This window comes from Misgurnus anguillicaudatus, chromosome 1, assembly GCF_027580225.2.
Source record: "Misgurnus anguillicaudatus chromosome 1, ASM2758022v2, whole genome shotgun sequence".
Taxonomy (NCBI): domain Eukaryota; kingdom Metazoa; phylum Chordata; class Actinopteri; order Cypriniformes; family Cobitidae; genus Misgurnus; species Misgurnus anguillicaudatus.
Window position 1 is genome coordinate 28381871 of NC_073337.2, and position 18419 is coordinate 28400289.

The 18419-nt window shown below is 36.1% G+C and overlaps 1 protein-coding gene across 5 annotated transcripts; it reads left to right on the top strand.

Moving 5' to 3' along the window:
• Window positions 1–3009: 3009 nt before the first annotated feature.
• Window positions 3010–18119, top strand: cracr2ab (calcium release activated channel regulator 2Ab). 5 transcript variants are annotated; one of them, XM_055191320.2, is made up of 18 exons: window positions 3010–3134; window positions 4368–4490; window positions 4761–5088; window positions 6129–6240; window positions 6400–6583; window positions 6667–6813; window positions 8296–8386; window positions 9003–9098; window positions 10563–10750; window positions 10832–10903; window positions 10985–11030; window positions 11120–11211; window positions 11302–11731; window positions 13622–13760; window positions 14403–14484; window positions 14663–14879; window positions 15035–15111; window positions 17563–18119. In XM_055191320.2, the coding sequence occupies exons 3-18, from the start codon at window positions 4897–4899 to the stop codon at window positions 17645–17647; spliced, it is 2250 nt and encodes a 749-aa protein (XP_055047295.2). In that variant the 5' UTR covers window positions 3010–3134; window positions 4368–4490; window positions 4761–4896; the 3' UTR covers window positions 17648–18119. The 5 variants fall into 5 exon arrangements, with proteins under 5 accessions (XP_055047295.2, XP_055047297.2, XP_055047293.2 ...); XM_055191322.2 differs by having other exon boundaries at window positions 4764–5088; XM_055191318.2 differs by lacking the exon at window positions 3010–3134 and adding an exon at window positions 3925–4038.
• Window positions 18120–18419: the final 300 nt, after the last annotated feature.

The window sequence follows — 18419 nt, forward strand, 5'->3', positions numbered from 1 at the left end:
AAAATTATATAACTTAAAAATAAAATGTGTTGCAGAACTAACAAAATATTTCTACATTACATTAATCAGTAAATTAATAAATATATTCACATAATATATCTATCAATATATTTGCAGCAGCAGTTTTTTGTCTATTTAATATTGTGATACTTTATTTATCCACTAGATGGCAGCAACAGACTGTCAATCAAAGCATCAGTAAATGTGACTGTAAAGAATCTTCACTGTGGCTCACATTTTGACGTTTTATGTTCCCACTGATTTCCCTGCACTTTTATTTAGTGTAATGAAGATGTTTACTGTTAACCTTTATTAATAAACATCTATGAATAAGCAATTAATTTTGAAACTTTAAAAAACATGAGCCCTTTACAAGTGATAATCTGCTCCTAGCTGTGCAATTTTTAACAGTTCCCTACAAAGGGAGAGTGCAATACAACTTTGTTATTATAAAATGTCTTACCTGTTTGACAATATTCAGTCTGAGAGATCAATGATTGCCTCCATCTCATCGGTCATCTTTCAATTCATAATCATATCAGGCCCATAAATCTTGTTTGATGTCTCTCCTATGCACAGTATAAAAATAAAACAATTTTGTATAAAAATGTGATTTTATATTACAACAAATATATAACAACAATGCTCCTAATGTACAAAGGTCCACACTGTCAGCATTCTCGGTAATGCATGAAAATTATTTGTGCTGTCAGCTTGTATAATTTATTTGTTGCATTGCAGAAACAAATGTTGTTTTTAATCTATAGCAGAAGATGCAATGAATAACTAATATGATTGTTAAAATAATATAAGCAGCATTAATCACAGTGTGAGATTGATTGATTTATTTTCTACTGCCACCATGCGGTCATGACTGAAACAACAGCACACAACACTCCTCTGCGCTCCAAATACCTACATATGGCGCCATCTGCTGGTGAAAACGTTGTAAAACAACAAGATCTCAGTCCAAAGTAGTTTTTATAAAATAATTCAAAGGTTTTTCTGAAAATATGTTTAAAAAATATAAATGATTTAACTTAATTAAGCCATATGTAAAAGCGTATTGTGTTTTTAGTTTTATTTAGGCCAAACAGATCTTTAACACTTTAATCCCTTTTTGATTATGCACATGTTTGTCATTAAATCTGTTAATAAACAAAAGTAGCTAAATGGTAGTGTTATCAGTCAGAAGGATAAATGTTTTATGAACTTGCATAATAAAACTGACCCGTTTGTGATCAACTCCCCCTAGTGGTGAACCATCTGATTTTCAAAACAGTTATGACGTAATGAAGCCTCGCTTGCTAAAATCACGTCGCTTGGCCAATTTAAAGCTCCGAATCACTGATTCAAAACAAAAGATTAATAAATGTTTCGAGACTTTATGAAGAAGGGTTTTGTAATCGCCTATCACTAAACACACACGTGCTTTGGTAATAAATTGAACAAGTGTAACTTATTCCTAACGACATTAGACTGTTGATGCATAACGAGCAGAAGGACATTTCATTTATATATGTTAAAAAATTATTTCTATTTAAAATATATTGTTTTAACGTGAAGGCATGTGCGCCTGTGGATGTAAAGTGCAGTGCAGTGTCTATCCAGAAGATGGCAGTACAACACTTACAAACCGTCGCATTCTTGGCTTACCACATGAGGGAGCTCTTTAGGATAACAGCATAAACATCATATACATTATGTCTATGGATAACAGCACAAATCTTTTCATTTCCTTTACTTAAATATATTTAAACACAGAGAAATTTAAATTAACTTCATAACAGGAGAGTTAATGCTCAGCTGGTTTGTGCAGTAGTCCAAAACCATACGTTACTCACATTACTCAATATCAATAACAAATCAAATATATGTTAAATTATATTTTTGAATTTGAAAATATATTTAGATTTAACATTCACATATTAACATATATTTCAAAATGTGTTTTGATAAAATATAAAATTATAAGTATATTTTTGCAGTTGAAAAATATTTAATTTTCAAACTTTTTTTATTTTTGTTAAAACAAAGTTTTCTACCATTGCGACATGAATATAAATGCTTTAAAATATATTTATTTTTTAATTATATTTGAAAATATACAAAAAATGGCAAAAAAAAAAATATCGGTGAAAAATACATGTTCGTAAACATATTTAAAAATATATTTTTATATTTTATATATGTTATACATTTAATTTTCTATATGTTATAAACATTGATTTCTATTTAAAATATTTAAAATATATTGTTTTTAACGTGAAGGCATGTGCGCCTGTGGATGTAAAGTGCAATACAGTGTCTATCCAGAAGATGGCAGTACAACACTTACAAACCGGTCGCATTCTTGGCTTACCACATGAGGGAGCTCTTTAGGATAACAGTCAGGGATAACAGCCCAAATCTTTCCTTGCAGGTACAATATAGCTACATTTCTAATTAATTTCCCTTTACTTAAATATATTTAAACACAGAGACATTTAAATTAACTGCATAACAGCGAGAGTGAATGCTCAGCTGGTTTGTGTAGTAGTCCAAAAGCACACGGTCCTCACATTACTCCCATATGGCAAAATAAAAGCTGAAAAAATATCTTTCAAATATATGTTACATTTCATTTTTGAATTTGAAAATATATTTAGTTTTAACATTCACATATTAAAATATATTTCAAAATGTATTTTTAATTTTACGACTCATGCTGCAAAAATGTATAAAGTATAAGTATAAAATGAATTGGAAAAAAAATAAAATTATAAGTATATTTTTGCAGTTGAAAAATATTTAATTTTCAACTAAGTTTTTCTTTCATTGCGACATGAATATAAAAGCTTTGAAATATATTTATTTTTTAATTATATTTGAAAATATACAAAAAATGGCCAAAACCTATATTGGTGAAAAATACATTTTGTAAGCATATTTCAAAATATATTTATATATGTTATATAGGTTATACATTTACTTTATATATGTTAAAAAAACATTGATTTCTATTTTAAATATATTGTTTTAACACGAAGGCATGTGCGCCTGTGGATGTAAAGTGCAATGCAGTGTCTATTCAGAAGACGGCAGTACAACACTTACAAACCGGTCACATCCTTAGCCCAAATCTTTCCTTGCAGGTACAATATAGCTACATTTGTAATTAATACCTCTTTACTTAAATATATTTAAACACAGAGACATTTAAATTAACTGCATAACAGCGAAAGTGAATGCTCAGCTGGTTTGTACCGTTTGCACACGGTACTCACATTACTCCCATTCGGCAAAAAAGCTCAGAAATATGTTTTAAATATGTGTTAAATTATATTTTTCAATTTGAAAAATCTATTTAGTTTTAAAATTCACATATTAACATATATTACAAAATTTATTTTTTATTTTATGACTCATACTGCAAAAAATGTATAAAGTATAATTATAAAATGTATTGATAAAATATAAAATTATAAGTATATTTTTGCAGTTGAAAAATATTTAATTTTCAAACCTGCTATGTTTTTTATTTTTGTAAAAAACGAAGTTTTCCTTCCATTGCGACATGAATATAAATTCTTTAAAATATATATTTTTTTTAATTATATTTGTAAATATACAAAAAATGGCCAAAAATATATATTGGTGAAAAATACACTTTTTAAACATATTTTATAATATATTTCAGTACATATTTTTGGCCAATTTTTGTATACTTTGAAATATATTTAAAATTATCTTTAAAAATATATTTTTTGTCGTATGGGCTATGCTAGAAATGTAAAGTCTGACATTAATGACACAAAAGAATGCATTTAAAATAGGGGGACATTTTTATTTGTACTGTAGTAAAGATTCAAGGCCTAAGTAGGCAGCATCTGTCTCCTTGGAAACCGTCATGTGCTGATCATAGCTCCTCCCCCTTTAGTGACGCACGCTGACTGAATTGAACACACACTGAATTCAATGAATAGTGCAGTATACAAACTTTACTTTAACAACAACACTGGAGGAGCAAAATACTTTTCATTGCTGCTGACAGGTCAGGTAAGAGTTTAAAAAATAGTTTTCAGTATTTCACTTACTAAAAACGACACTTTTATTTAAGAGACTTTAGATGCTTAAATAGTTTGAATTTCTTAATTTACACTTTCACTGTAATACAAATTAATATAAATTGCACTTAAATTACTTAAAAATGAGCATTCACTATTCTCCTGTTTAATAATGTCACCCTGCATGCAAAAATATTAATGCAAAGTTTTATTGATGCAACGTCATGTCAACCATGTATAAGTTCAATTGAACAAAATATTGTGTAGTTGCTTAAAACCCTCTCACCGAACCCTCAACAAGTTTAACTTCTGATCAAACAGGAAATTTCACCACAGAAACCTCTTCCTCTCCCCCCATGACATTGAGTGGTGTGGTGGGACATCACAGCCGGTCTGGTTAATGATGATGTCAACAGTGATGACTAAGGTTTGGAAGATGTACAGGTACGTTGACTTTGTCTTTCCGATAACTTTTGAGTTACTATTTCACTACATTATAGAGGTCAGTTGGTGTAGTACATTTAGAGAAGTCTAATAAAGAGGAACTGAATATGAGTAACTTCAACATGACATGAAAATGTTTTATGAAACTTCCTTTCCATCATCAATATTTTATTCCTAATATATTTCAATTCTATTTAGTGTAGATGATTTGAATGCTGCATTTTTTGCTGCTAGTGATTATTAACATTGCACTTTTTCTGTTTCTTTCAGCAGGTGTCCAATGCAGGAAACCCCAATAAGGAATTATGTCTCTTGAATGATTCTGTGGAATTGCTGTCGGATTAAGTTTTGTATCCCGACTCATTCAGAAGTCACTGTAAGCTGTATGAGGTGAACCGTCAGAATCATGTCAGACTTTGGACATGTTGGAGCTACACGGATCATCAGTAGTAACTCAGATGAGGATGAACCACAGCCGAATAAAAGTGAGGAGAATTATTCGGATCACGGACACAAAGCTATGATGGACAAGATAGAGGAGTTTTTTAAGATCTGTGACAGCGAGGGAAAAGGCTTCATCACACGCACTGATATGAGGGTAAAGGAAGCTCGATTCAGAAATAAGTCTTATAAAATATAAATCTATAAATCTATAAAGTCTTTACTAGCATAAATTGTGTACTCTGTGTTCGGGGCCCATTTTCGAGCTCAGAGCCCTCTCCATGGACAGCACGCCAACTACGTTTACAAATTTAATCTATCCAACTTATTTGTAAGTGTAAACTCGTGAATATGCGTTTCGAAAGGAAGGGGTGAGCTGTGGACTGAGGCCCTGTCCCATATGGCGTACTTCATGTCGACTTTTGGTCTCGTTGCCTTAAATTGTGCGTGCTCGTTTAGTCTACGAGTCTGTAGGGTGTCCCATCTGTCATTTTTACGCTTTGAAGGGTGCTCATCAGCACCCCCTTTGCCCCTTGATTGCCCCTGCAGCAGGCTTTGCGCACTTTACCAACCCAGAAGTCCTTGCGAAAGACCAATCAGACGACGGAAGGGAGGAGTTCACACTGACGGACAACTTCTCTTCCTATTTCCGGCTTTACGCACGAGCCTGTCCCAAAATATGACTCCGGTGCAACCACGTGGACTCGCATCAAGGGTCCCTAAAGTCTGCACTACATGATGTCATCAAAGTGTGGACTCTGAGGAGGACCACAAGTCTGGAGTGTGCCATTTGGGACAGGGTCTGAGTCGTAGGTTGCAATTCACAATCTCACCGATAGATGGCGCTAAAAATCATTGGACCGTTAAGTTAAAATTGCATTGTATTTTGGCGGCTTAATCGTAAGCAACTTAAAAAATTGGAATAAATATGGCTAAATGGTTTTGAAAAAGAATGTTTTGGTAAGTTTAGTCAGTACAAGTACGATTTTGGCGGTATTATTTGTTTCCCCTTCAAAAATTGCTCTTCTGGATTTTTATGTTTAGCGTTCCCTCAACTGTTAGATGAAATTTATGCCCATTTCTGTCCTTATTAACTGCATTTCAAGTATACTTGTGATTAATTACATTTCGATTTCACCCAGCGAAACATCTTATCATCTATATAGTATTAACATATCCATATTGTTTCTATTTTAGAGGTTACACACAGAATTGCCGCTAACTGCTGATGAGCTCGAGAACGTCTTTGACTCGCTAGATCTTGACAAAAACGGCTCTCTCAGCGTAGGAGAGTTTTCCTCTGGATTCAGTAAGTTTAAAATGTCATCTAATATCGTATAGACCTTAATAGTAAAAAAAAGTATTTTTTCAGTAGTTATCACATGACATTAATAAAGGTTAGATAATATATTAAATGATTAGTGGTACATTTTTATATTTCTAAGGTGTATCTGTATCCGTTCTCCAGGTAGATTTCTTCATAGACGGAGCATCTCTATAACAGAGGATTTATTTCTCACACCGTCTCAAAATGTCCCAGAAGACCTTCATGAGAGCCAATGGGACGAGTGTTTTTCAGAAAATGAAGATGATGAAGAGAGGCATTTCAGCATGTTGATAGAGAGCTTGGGTGCCAGCAATGTCTTTGAGGAGTCTGTATCAATGTTTTGCTGTTGATCTGAAAATTAATGTTATAAACCGTAATAGTTCAGTCGTTTTTATATTTATATTTAAGCCCGAATGAGGTGCGCAGTCTATGGACTCAGCTCAGGAAAGATGAACCTCACCTCTTGTCTAACTTTGAAGAGTTTCTGGCCCGTGTCACACATCAAATCAAAGATGCACAACAAGATAGGAAACAGATGGAGAGCGCCCTCAAGAGGTGACGTGTTGGTACTACATCATACGTTTATATGAATTTGGAGCATTTGTTGTATGTACTGTAGCAGCATGTTATGTTACCCTTGTTTAATCCACTATTCTTTTCTACTTTCCCACACTTATATTTGTGAATATTTCCAAAGTCATTGATTCTTTTAAGTGGACTTCCGTCACCAGAGCGGTTACGTTGAGCGTTGCATTGTCCTCTAATCATAGTAATAGCAGTGCTGAATTTTGTTATATCTAATATGTTTGTAATCCCTGCTTCCACAGATTATATGGCTTATTGTAATTCTCTACAGAATGCTACTCTTTACTTAGCTTAGCTTAGGAGTTAACTTAAAGTTTATGAATACTTTTAGGTATTGAAGGATACATCGGAGACATACAATTATTTTATTTGCAACACTGGACATTAAATAGTATTTTTTCTCTTACTTAATGTTCTCAAAAGTAATATATAATATACCTTTAAAACATGACCCTTATGACCAGTGTTGGGGGTAACGCATTACAAGTAACGCGCATTACGTAATAATATTACATTTCTGAAGTAACGATTAAAGTAACGCATTACTTTATAAATGTACACATTAATATTTGAGTTACTTTTTTAAAAAAGTAATGCGAGTTACTTTTCAGTTCATTAATTTAATTTAAAAATAAAATAATGTACTGAATTAAACTGAACATTTTAACGTAAAATTACGCACTCTGTGCAATTGAGCGGAAACAGTTTGAGTCAGAAACGGAGATGGCAGGCCAGAGCTTGACATTTTTGCGATCATAAAAACACCTGCAAGGCCTAAAAAGAGATCAAGCCTCAGCCAAGTAAGAAAAAGTAACACAAAAGTAACTTAAAAGTAAGGGAAGCATTACTTTCTATGAAAAGTAACACAATTAGTTACTTTTTTCATATTGTAATGCATTACTTTTAAAGGTGCAGTGTGTAATTTTTAGAAGGATCTCTAGACAGAAATGCAAAATAATATACAAAACTTTATTATCAGGGGTGTATAAAGTTTTTATTACCTTAGAATGAGACACTTTTATCTACATACCGAGGGTCCCCTTACATGGAAGTCACCATTTTGTGCCGCCATTTTTTCTACAGAAGCCCTTAATGGACAAACTTTTTTTACGAAGCTATCTCCGAAGATGACATGTTTGTCTGGTGGTGCTACAGTAGCTTCTCTATGCGTTTTTAATGCGATGGGTGAGCAGTTAACTGAGCCATTGGTTGCAATTCGCACCCTCACCACTAGATGCCACTAAAATTTACACACTGCACCTTTAAAACGAACTTTCCCCAACACTTCTGGTTTTGTGGTGCAGGGTCACATACTGTATGTGGTATGATATTACATGAAGGCTTTTTTGGGGATAGTTTTATAGTTTCTGTGTATGTTTATGGTCACATCTATGATGTAAAGTGCACATTTTTTAATTTTTTTTATACTAATGTCCTGTTGTTGTTGTGCAGAAACGCAGCCACACATGACAGTGAAATCCGTAAATTGTATGAGGAAATGGAACAAGAGATCACTAAAGAAAAAGATCGAGCAATACTGAAGGTAAATAACACTTTTAAACAATTTGCCACTTTGTTCTCCAAGTTCCTTTTTTTAAAACCTGCAGTGGCATTTTCCAGTCCACTTGTTTTTAACAAAGATAACAATACTTCCTATTCAGGATGCAATTTTGCATTAAAAAAAGTCTAATAGCCGTCCAAACACAGCCCAGACATCTAAACTACAGTAGAACAAGGCAACATTTGGACTGTTAGTGAAAATTGAACAGACGTCTAACCATAGCCCAAAAATAAATGAAATGAAATAAATAAATAAATGAAAGCAAACAGCTTGAAATCACTGTTGACTTTGCTTACATGATGAAAGATCAAACATCTCACAAGTTATCACAAAAACCACATGTAACCAAAAGTTTATTTAAGCTAGAAGTGGGTTACTCATAGCTGGACTAGCTATATCGTTAACCTAGGCATTAATCTAACCTCAACTTGGGCTCATATATAAAACCACTGCATCATATAAAACAACAATACCACCAAAATAGAAATTTGTTCTATTAGTTTTGTTTAGTAGCTTGATTGTAGAAAGTATGAATTAATTCTTAAATGGATTTAAAGTTTGTTATAATGAACTAGCATCTCAATTCTCTCTCTTCCAGGACTCTGAAAGTCTGCAGATGCGCAGCCAGAACCTCCAGCAGCAGCTTCGCAATAAAGAACAAGATCTGGAGCAACTTTTCCAAAAACAAAGGAGGGTAAGTGGTCAAAAAGGTATCATAGCAGTTCAATTTTAATTTCATGAAGCGACGAGAAGACTTTGTGTCTGCAAAAAAAACGACTTTATTTTCTTTTTCGTATCAGTCTCCCACGTGCGTTCACAAGTGCATCACGACGCATGCGCATGAATTGACAGGGTCTACCACATTGGTCCACCCCATGAACACATACAAGTGAATGGGGAGGTGCAGTGTCTCTGATAAAAGCACAATAATGTATCACAGCAATGGACCAAAGTGCTCTTGACCCAATCTAGGCATTAATTATGTCTATGTGTTCATTGTACGCATACATTCACAACACATGTAAATTCTCTACCAACTAAGCTACAGGAACAAGATGTTAGGTTAGAATCAGTAATGGCAAACATTATTGGCCACCACACATACTATTAATCTAATATCATAGACTGTAAAAAATATTAACTCATTCACCACCAGCCTTTTTAAGAAAAGTTGCCCACCTGCATTTTTGTGAGTTTAACAAAAGTTTCACAAAATTCCTTGCAGGAAAAATTATCTTCTATAAATATATAAACATACACATTATATCAAATTAAAGAACACACCCTCTGCTTTCAAACAAACAACAAACAAACAAATAAACAAACAAACAAAATGGGGAAAAAACGTTTCATTATATATTTACTTTTTCCACTTAATTTGACCACTGAAATATGGATATTTCTCTTCAAAAATACAACATTTTGAGCAAAAAGCTTAAAAAAATGCGTTTTTGTAAAGGAATTTATGTTAGAGATCAGACTCAGAATGACTATCAAACATAAAGGCAGTTCAAATAAATCATCAAATCTTTTTAACTTCCGTTTTTGATAAATTGGCGGTTTGGCGCCATCTAGTGGATACAAGCAGTAACACCCTCCCTCTCCCATTATGAGAGTAAGAAGGGGAGCGGACTTTTCAGGCGAGTCAAAGTACTCCCAAAAGTGCTATTACGCCATAAAATATAGTTCCTCTTTTAAATCCGCTTAGAAAAGCGTTACATTTTATTTTGTACCACCAAACTTGCTCGTATAACTACTCGTCTTAAATAGGAAAAACGTTGATGTGTTTGGTCACTTCTAACTTTATCTCTAAATGGTACAATTGAATGAATGTGGCTAAGCTAAATACTATCGAAGCGCCCCCCCACAGTTGTCATGAAGGGCAAAATTAGCTATATGAAAACACGTTTGTACCAGGCTGTAAATATATTTATTTCTGCTGTAAAGTAGGCATTTTAACATGGGGGGGGGGGTCTATGGCATTGACTACATTCTGAAGCCTGTCTCTAGTGGCCAGTCGATGAATTGCAGTTTATGTCACTTCCGTGTTGGCTTCACGAGAAAGTCCGTAAGATTGCCCCTTAATTAATATTTACTGGTAACTAAAGAGAGAATAGGCTTTTGTGTATCTCGCATATTTGTTTTTCATTAATTTCAGTTGGAGCGGCAATGTCTCGAGCTTCACAGCGAGCACCAGGAGAGCCGGCTAGAAAACGTCAAACTGAAACTGACCAATGAGGAGCTGTCTCAGGAGCTCGCACACACCTGCCAGGAGCTGATGTTGGCTCAGGAGCAGCTGGGCGTTTTGCAGGAGCAGGCATCTCGACTACAGAAGGAGAGAGAGATGTAAGTCTAATACATGTGGGTTCTCTTGGTTTGGTTTAGACGTAAACGTGTTAAAATGAACAAATGCTTTTCCCTTAACAGGGAGATGTACAGAATTACAGAAGGACTGCAGAGAGAAAAACAAAGTTTAATGAAACAGTTGGATCTACTCAGGTGAGATTTTATAGACAAACAAACAACAAATATTTAACATTTTATCATTATTTATCACCCTATATCATCATTTACCAACAGAGAAATGAATAAGCATCTAAGAGATGAGCGAGACATTAGCTTTCTGGTAAGTTTACATACTCTAGTTATGTTTTCATGCCCTTAACGTCATTTTGATTTATTTAAAATGGTTTTGAAATATAATTCTTTATACAGAAACCCAACAATTCAATAAAGAAACATTCACGGACGCAAAGGCCGAGCTCAACCTCAACGAAATACAAAGAGAGAAAATCATCAGTCAAAAAGTGAGAGATGTTTGCATGCTCATGATAAATATCAGTCAATGTGGTGTAATAAGACGAAAACAGATATTTACTCTCCACCACCGCTTTCAGAGAAGTTGACAAAGAGGAAGTGACTCATCACCCTAACAGGAAGTCCTCCTCTACAGTGAACGATCGCTGCCTACCCTTTACCACAGGGGATGATGGGAAGGTAGCTGGGGACACAGAAAGTGTAAACGTTGGGACGGATGTGGAGGATTCGCCCCCAGATGGTTGGCCTCTACGCAGGGTCATTTCCATCGAGGAGGACCACCTGCCCCACCTGCTGCAAGGAGACCCCCATCTTCTGCTCCACCAGTTGAGCGAAGAAGAGGAGGAGCAGGGGGGAGAGGATGAAGGTCACCCCTCCAATGGATCCCTGGCTTCTGTTGATTCTCCACCACCAGTGGGGGTAAAGAAGCCATCGAAGAAGAAGTGGATCGGAGGAAATATGCCCACTTCAGCCCGGGGTCAACCTGTGGGGAAAGAGACCCTCCAGCAGGTGAACTGCTTAAAGGGAACACACAGCTGAATAAATTATTAACCTTGCTTTTATCCAAACTGACTCACATTCTGATTTAAGAAAACTGAGTAACGAACCCACAACCTTTGCACTGCTAACACGGTGCTACACCCAGGAACACTTTGGCTGTGTCTGAAAAAGCCCCCTATACCCTCATGCACTATTCCCTACATTAGTTCACTAAAATAGTCCACTTGAGTGGGTAAACGAAAGCGAGTGAGTGAATTCGGACAATTTGGAATTACAACAAATGCTTATTTGTTATGTTTATAATTAAAACATTCACTGCCAAAAACATGAATTTAAAGAGCACCTATTTAGTTGCTAAAAACAACGTTATTTTGCGTATCTGGTATAATACAATTACGTCAGCTGGAAACGTAACGCTAATTATCATGTTTGAAAGATTCGCTGACAATGCAATGCTAATAGGAGTTAACTTACAAGTCCAAGCGGTAGGAATTATGATAATGTCTGTCTTTACAACATCACCAATCCAAGGAAGTAAACTGTTGCCTACAATCCGTGTGTTTGTTGTAGTCCAAGAAAAGAGTTTACGTTGAAGACGATAACTCGCGTTATCGTTTACTTTTGGAGTTTGTACCTTTTGCATATCATTAACATGTACTAATACACACTTACACACCAAAGGAAATGTAAAAACGTGAATCAGACAATAGGTGCTCTTCAACATAAACAGACCATCCACGTTTATATATCAGCTACTATTACAGTTTTCAGGCCCTTATTTTACATGCAAAGAGGCAATCATAACAAAGTTCATTAACATAGAAATAGATGAATGAACGAATACAATACAATGCAATGCAATACAATACAATTGGTAATTTAAAGGAACAATATGTAGGATTGTGGCCAAAACTGATATTGCATTTACAAAACTTGTGGCTAAAACTGGTACTGCAATAACACAACGGGTGGCCAATATACAACATGACAACATAAACATCAGTTGAGGGCTGCAACTCCACTTTTTAAATGACAATATCCTGGCCGGACCACTGTTGTCAGTGATATAAGTATTTGAAATGAAAATGATTTCTTAATGTCTAGTGACATATCAGGGCCATTTTATGATTAATTGATATACATTTCTTACATACTGTTCCTTTAAAGCTACATTTGTTTCCTTTAGAGCGGTCCTCTTTAGTTTCGCATACGTCATGTATGACCTTTCAACATGATTATGTAATATGTAAGGTCGCGCTGGCGCATCACAAGGCTAGCGCAAGACGAGAAAAAGTGGTTTAAAAGTACATATTTTTATTTAATTTTTTGGCAAAATGATGACCCTCATGGTCTTAAGGGGGCAAAAAAAACTTAATATTAAGAAAATTGCCTTTAAACTTGTTCAAATGAAGTTCTTAGCAACACATATATAAAAAAATTATTCATAATTAGTTATATTTATGGTAGAAATGTAGAAAATATTTTCATGGAACATGATCTTTATTCTTTACTTAATATCCTGATGCTTTTTGGCTTTAAAAAAATCTATAATTTTGACCCATACTCTCTAAGAAAAGATGTTTTGTGTTATCCTATTTAACACCTTATGCGTTATTTTAACACATGTGTCATTTCGTGTTGATTTTGAGTTCATATAAATAGCAGGGACAACACAAGATGTGTTAAAACAACACAAAGTGTGTTGTTCCAAAAATAACACAGAGATGTGTTAAGTTAAGGACAACACACTAGATGTGTTTTCCTTAACTAGACACCAGATGTGTTATTTTAAGAGTGTACGATGTATAGTTGGCTATATACCCGTGCAACTTCTGACTGGTTTTGTGGGCCGGGGTCACATTAATTTGAACATGACACTATGTTTATATGTGGCTATAGGGTCATGCAGAAGGTGGATCTTTGGTTCCTCAGCGTCTCTTTAAAGTGATTATGGTGGGAAACTCCAGCGTGGGTAAAACGGCAGTGCTGAGACGTTTCTGTGATGGACACTTTCACTCCACCACCTCTGCCACTGTGGGTGAGTCATTCATATCTCTTTAGTTGAGTGTCAAAAGACGTCTTTGTACGTATTGGCATTTAAAAAACCTTGAATACATTTATTTAGTCATTAAAGATAGTCTAAACCATTGTTTCTCAACCAGGGGGCCGGAGCTCACCGTGGAGCCTCGGCAGATTTAAATCTAATCTATGTCATACTTTTTGCAGTTTGGTTTATTCAATCCAACAGATGAATTGCTAATTCTCACATGCATCTCTCTAAAGCAAAGCCACAACCTTTAACATCTTGAGGCGAACCTATGCACTTTATTTAAGAGGATTTTCACTGTATTGTGTGTTTGAATGTGTGGTAACTAAAGCCCAGTACGTTATAGGATTAAGCCGCTTACAGCATCACATGAAAGAGATGTAGAAGTCATACATCCCTGCATTTGAGCTCCGGTACACATTGCACAGCAGATTATGTCAAACTCAATCCATTCACTTAAAATTCCTTTTATAACATAAACACAAGTGCAAACCTGAGAACGGTGACTCAACACTCCCCCTTGTGGTCTTAAGACTTTACTACAATGATGCATTAATCAAAGTGGTTTAAATAAGAAAAAGTGATTGCCAATGCAAAAAAAATTATCAATTTCTACTCTGTTCTGCCGAGCAGGCGTTGACTACAGTGTACGAACATTGAATTTGGGAGACAGTTATGTGGCTCTTCAATTATGGGACACCGCAGGCCAAGAGAGGTGAGACCCCCTGATCCACATATTTCATTTATATTATAAACAAAACTGTGTTTGAGCATCTTGTATACTTTCTATAAACTCAATCTCTACATTTGTTGAAATGTTTTTTGTCCCTAACCTGTCATTTACCATAACCATCAAGCATTGAAATAAAAATGTGCCGTCACACGTCCTGCAGGTACCGCAGCATTACCAAGCAGTTTTTCCGCAAGGCAGATGGCGTGGTGGTCATCTATGACATCACAGCGGTGGATAGTTTCAAATCTGTGCGCTCCTGGCTGGCAAGCATACAGGAGGCGGTGGGCGACCCCATTCCTGTCATGCTCCTCGGAAACAAATCGGACATGGAAAACGATAGGGAGGTGCAGACGAAGGCCGCAGAGATGCTAGCTCAGGTTTGCATGCACCGTAGCTTAAAAAGCGTTTACATCATCATGCACAGACACCCAGTAACAGATATGCATGCATGGTGCAAATGTGTAATATGAAGAGTGAGTATTGCATAACATCATCACAGTCTCTCTCTCTTTTTTCTTTCTGTTGATGTTAGGAGACGCATCTGTTGTTCAGTGAGTGCAGTGCATATACTGGAGCTAATGTGCTTGAGGCCATGATACATCTGGCCAGGTAAGACTGAACATTAAAACAAGCTGTTACCGAATGTTGTCACGTTGTGTTTAGCTGTCACGTGCGGCAAATCACATAAAGAGATGTTAAAAGGCAAGACAGCTAACCAGCTGCAAAGATTTTCACATGTTGTCTGAAATGTTTGTGGTTTCCTTCTTGGGTTCAGAGCTTGATCATCTTATGACTGTGTGTGTGTGTTATCTATTTTGTTGATCATGCAAACCTTACTTAGACTATTTATAGTTAACTGTATATGGGGGGAGTTTGACTAATGTCTAGTTCTTAGATCTGAGCATAAGATATTGCCAACCACATGTTTTTGTGAAAATCACATTTCAAAATGCGAAATACACAACAGTTCTGGTTCTCGAATCTGATTGGCTGATAGGCGTGAGATATTCCACTAGTATCGTCACGGTAATCACTTCACCATGTTGCATCGTTTATGTATCATTCCGCCAGCGTAGTTTCCGCCAGGAGTGTCCAAGATGAGTCTGTGGTCAGTGGGGTAAGCGAACACTGACACCTGCTGGTCACTCCTGGAACTCAAAATTTTCTACGCCATTATAGGCGCTGTCTTTACTAATCCACTGCAGATTTGAATATTATAAATATATATTCTTGCATAAACTAATCTTTTGTGACCCAGAAACATTGAGAAATGGCTATTACATATATTGAGTTAAAGGTGCAGTGTGTAAATTTTAGTGGCATCTAGTGGCGAGGTTGCAACCAATGGCTCATTTAACTGCATTTAAAATGCATAGAGAAGCTACGGTAGCCAACACCAGACAAAAATGTCATCTTTGTAGACAGCTTTGTAAAAAGGTTTGTCCGTTAAGGGCTTCTGTAGAAACATGGCGGCACAAAATGGCGACTTCCATGTTAGGGGACCCTCGATATGTAGATAAAAATGTCTCATTCTAAGGTAATAAAAACATAAGGGTTCATTATAAAAGGTCTTAATACACCCCTGATAATATAGTTTTGTATATTATTTTGCATTTTCGTCAAGAGATACTTCTAAAAATTACACACTGCACATTTAATACATTCAAAATAAACGGGTGAAAGTGTTACCTGTCATTGTGAGCTTTAAGTCCGTGGTTAAAGAAAGTAGTTCCTCACAAAAGAGGCTTTTAAAGATACTCCATTGTTGTTTTCTGGGACTGTCTCTGGGCTAATCACAGCCATTATGATATAGAGCTACATCACACTCCTACTCGAGCGACATTGCTTTATAAAATATCAACCAGTTAAACTTGGCGTAGTGATATGAAACTGTAATGCGGTCGACACACCTAGAACTACTTCATAGGGGTGTGCGTTTATTGAAAAATTATGCACATCCTTATAAAGCATTCACACCAGACGCGAAAGGGGCAGCAAGCGTGAGTAATTGTCATGTTAAGTTAATGCAAAGACGCGAATAAGCATCATGCGTCGCGGTACGAGCGAATGGCACGGACTGCGCGTTGCTCACGAATTGAACATTGACACGGGAAACGTTGAAAAATCTGAACTTTGCCGGATATTGCTCCACTTTAACTAATCAGGAGCTTGCTCTAGTAGTGACGTGATTACAGGGAGCGAGCGAAGTCGCAGAAGCCCCTCCCATGACTTGAATTTCCATGTGAATGTCTTAAATGACTAGAATTTCACGCGCGGCTTTCACACGCACATGAAGCGAATAAACTCAAAATGTTCAAAAAGTTCAGACTTATTCTTCAATTGAACTGCTCTGCGATGTTAAAGGCGGAGTCCACGATGTTTGAAAAACGCTTTGGAACAGGAGACGGGCCGACTACCAAAACACACTTATAGCCAATCAGCAGTAAGGAGCGTGTCTACTAACCGACATCTTTGCCGGGTTGCGTATGTGTGGGGCGGGTCTATCAACAGAAGGTCCAGATTCTTTTGGGGTAGGGGCGTGTTTGTTTAGGTGATTTCAAATATCAACATTGGCTTTCAAACATCGTGGACTCCGCCTTTAAGTGCAAATATTTTGTTTTTTCCTGTCATTTCCGCACGAATTGAACATTGACACGGGAAACATTGAAAAATCTGAACTTTGGCGGATAGTTGTACCGCTTTAACCAATCAGGAGCTTGCTCTAGTAGTGACGTGATTACAGGGAGCGAGCGAAGTCGCAGAAGCCCCTCCCATGACTTGAATTTCCATGTGAATGTCTTAAATGACTAGAATTTCACGCGTGGCTTTCACACGCACATGAAGCGAGGAAACTCAAAATGTTCAAGCGTCCAACTATGTGCGAATAGCGCGTTTTTGTCGCCTCTACCGCGGCTGGTGTGAACGCACTATTAGGATGTCTATCAACTAATCAGAATGAAACATTCAACAGCCCCGTGTTATAACAGCAACTAAATTTACTTGTCTTGAATATAGTTTTTTTTAATCTTTTTTTATTAATGCTTGCTGATATGTTTGTAGGGTCTTGAAAGAACAGGAGGACAAGGTTTGGGTCAACACCGTCAGTCTGGTGAATCAGCCATTAAAGAGGAAATCCTGCTGCTAGTGACCACAAAAACACTCACACACACCTCTGGATATCTGATGTGTTCATCTTACTTGAATCAAAAACGTCAAGTGTAAAGAAACGCCCTAAAGTGCATTCAATAGCAGCCAGGTCTCACGAAGTTTCGTTATATAGTCACGTTTTTTTTTTCGTGCTATTGTCACGAATTTTCGCGTTTTTTCGTGATCGTGTGACGAGTTCCTGTTTTCGTGTGATTGTCACGTGTTGGTTGGTCAACTGTTTTGTCCAATTTTCTTACCATTGTCGCTTCGGTTTACGGTTAGATTTACATAAAATTACATCCCTAACCAAACCCAACTCTAACCCTAACGCCAGGCGACATATAAAAAAAGAAATCAGAAAAAATAGTATAAACCAATATATAAAGTGACATTCTAATGCAAACACCAAATCTAACCCTAAACCGAAGCGACAATGGTTTAAAAATAGAAAAAAGCAGTTGAGTAACCAATACGTGATTATCACACGAAAACAGGAATTCGTTATACGATCACGAAAAAACGCGATTTGTGATAATGGCATGAAAAAAGAATTAAAAAAAAAAACGTGACTATATCACGAAACTTTGTGAGACTGGGTAGTCAATATCCATGCTCTCCTGATGTGTGCATATAAATGTAAAATAAATACTGTAGACTATCAGGACTTTTGCTACACATTCAAATAAATCTTTGTATAAATATTACTGATAACAATACCCAGCAAGCAATTTTGCGTATAAAAGACGTCTAATAGCCGTCCAAACACAGAC